At 33.6% G+C, this 2,361-nt stretch overlaps 1 protein-coding gene across 1 annotated transcript; it reads right to left on the bottom strand.

Annotated features, from left to right (window-relative positions):
* Window positions 1–1,275: 1,275 nt before the first annotated feature.
* On the bottom strand, window positions 1,276–1,809 carry LOC101585398 (40S ribosomal protein S15a-like). Its single transcript, XM_004627452.2, has 2 exons — window positions 1,714–1,809; window positions 1,276–1,605 (listed from the first exon to the last, which is right to left on the bottom strand). Exons 1-2 carry the CDS (start codon window positions 1,807–1,809, stop codon window positions 1,306–1,308), a joined length of 396 nt encoding a protein of 131 aa, XP_004627509.1. The 3' UTR covers window positions 1,276–1,305.
* Window positions 1,810–2,361: the final 552 nt, after the last annotated feature.

The following is a 2,361-nucleotide window of genomic DNA, read 5'->3' as shown; positions in this document are numbered from 1 at the left end:
TTTTTTTTTTTTTTTTGGATGCTAATATATAAGGTACGGTTTCATTAATTTCTCTCTCAGTGAGCTATTTGTTTATAGAAATGTGATCAATTTTTGAGTGTTGACTTTGTATCAAACTATGCTACTGAATTTGGTTATTAAGTAGGTGTATTTTGGTGAGGTTTGGGGGGTCTTGTCTGTAGAGGATCATGTCATTTACAAATAATGATATCTTGCCTTCTTCCTTTCCTGTTCTTATTCTTTTTTATTTCTTTCTCCTGTCTAATTGCTCTGGCTAATGTTTCCAGAGCTAAAGTGAATAAGAGTAGGGATATTAGATATCCTTGTCTTGTTCCTGATTTTTAGGGTGAAAGTCAATTTTTGTCCATTTAGTATGATGTTAGCTGTTGGTTTGTCCTAGATGGTTTTATCAGATTGAGATAAAGACCATTTATTCCAATTTCCTGAAAGATTTTTATTATGAATGAGTGTTGGACTTTGTCAAATACTTTTTTGTATTTATTGAGATGATCATGTGGTTTTTGTTTTTGACTCTATTAATGTGGTGTATTGGATTTATTGATCTGCATATGTTGAACCATACCTGCATACCTGAGATGAATCTCACTTTGTCATGGTATATAATCTTCTGATGATTTGCTGCATTCTGTTTGCCAGTATCTTATTAAAGATTTTCATCTATATTCATTAGAGATATTAGCCTTTATCTTTTTTGTCTTGATCCTTCTCTGTTGTATTTTTCTTTTCTTTTTTTTAAATAAGGGTAATGCTTGCTTCCAGAACTGAGTTTGGGAGCATTGCTTCCCTTTTAATTTCATTAAAGTGTTTGAAAAGTGGTATATTAAATCTTTTCTAAATTTCTTGTGGAATTCAAAGTAGTGAATCTGTCAGGACATGGTCTTTTCTTTGTTTGTAGATTTCTAACTACATCTTCAATTTCATCAACTGATACTGGGTTATTTAGAATTTTTATATATTCCTGATTTAGCTTTGGTAAATCATATTTATCTAGGGATCTATCCATTTCTTCTGTGATTTCCACCTTATTCAAATACAGCTTTTTGAAGAAGGTATTAATAATCTTTTGGATTTCTGCAGGATTCATTGTGATTTTACCTTTTTCATTCCCAAATGCATGAATCTGAGTTTTTCTTTGATAAGGTTGTCTAGAGTTTGTCAATTTTATTTAATCTTTTTAAAAAACCTAACTCATTGATTTGTTGTGTTGTTTTCTTTTTTTTTCTTTTTTCTTTTCTTTTCTTTTTTTTTGTCCGCTGAGGCATTTTATTTGTATGTTTTACATCCTTAGAAAAAGAATCCCAGGATTTTTCCTCCTGTGCGTTTTTGTCGTGCTTCTTCATGATCCATGATGCCAGCTGAGGTTGTCAATACAATGAAACCAAACTGACGAGATGGGAGCAGGTTATTCTGCCATTTTTCCAGGTCTTTCAGCTGTACATCAATCCAGGGGCTGATCACACCACACTTGTTTAACCTGCCTGTAAGGTTGACAACAATTTTTCCAGCCCTGTGATCATCAATGATTTCAAATTCGCCAATGTAACCATGCTTCATCATCACAGTTAGAAACTGGACAGGCAGGTGCTTAGACTGCTGAGCTATCTCCCCATCCATAGATTCATTTTGCTGCATGCCCTTTCAATAGAATTTTTAATCCTGGATACCAGATTGAATATTAGGCTGTGCTCTGACTTTGGAGCACAGCCTAATGAGGACCTGGCGTTTGCCTCTCTTTTCGGCATTGTTGATGCTCTTGAGAGCATCAGCCAGGACATTCATGCACACCATTATGGCAGCACAGAAAGATGGCGGAAAGAGCTGTTTTTTGTTTTCTTTGTCTCCACTGCATTCATTTATGCTCTGATCTTTATTATTTCCTCCCTCATAGAAACTTTCAGCTTGACTTGCTCTTCTTTTTTTAGAAACTTGAGGTTCAACATTAGGTTGTTTATTTGAGCTTAGTGTTTTTCTGATACGAGAATTCACTGCTATAAACTTTCTTCATGGGATTACTTTTATTGTGTCCCATAAGTTCCAGCATGTTGTATTGACATTATCATTTAATTGCAGAAACTATTAAATTTCTTTTTTAATTTCTTCTGTGACCCATTAGTTGTTCAGGGGGGCATTATTTAACATCTATGTGTTTATTAATTTTTGTCATTTCTTTTGCCATTGCTTTCTAATTTCATTACATTATGATCTGATAATATGTATTGGATAATTTCAGTTCTTTTGTATTTTCTGAAGCATGTCCTATAATCTAGTTTGTGGCTTGTTTTCAAGAATGTCCTGTGTTTATCTGGAAGAATGTGTAATCTGATGTAAAGGGTCTGCTAT

Source organism: Octodon degus, unplaced genomic scaffold, assembly GCF_000260255.1.
Source record: "Octodon degus isolate 3935 unplaced genomic scaffold, OctDeg1.0 scaffold00019, whole genome shotgun sequence".
Lineage (NCBI taxonomy): Eukaryota > Metazoa > Chordata > Mammalia > Rodentia > Octodontidae > Octodon > Octodon degus.
The sequence above is the reverse complement of the archived record's forward strand: the minus strand, read 5'-3'. Positions and strand labels throughout refer to the sequence as shown.

Bases quoted from the DNA above. Each gene is read 5' to 3' on its own strand.
- LOC101585398 (XM_004627452.2), bottom strand. From the start codon at position 1,809: ATGGTGTGCATGAATGTCCTGGCTGATGCTCTCAAGAGCATCAACAAT. The intron at 1,606-1,713 runs GTCAGAGCACAG...CAGCAGTCTAAG, and splicing joins TCATTAGGCTGTGCTCCAAA to CACCTGCCTGTCCAGTTTCT.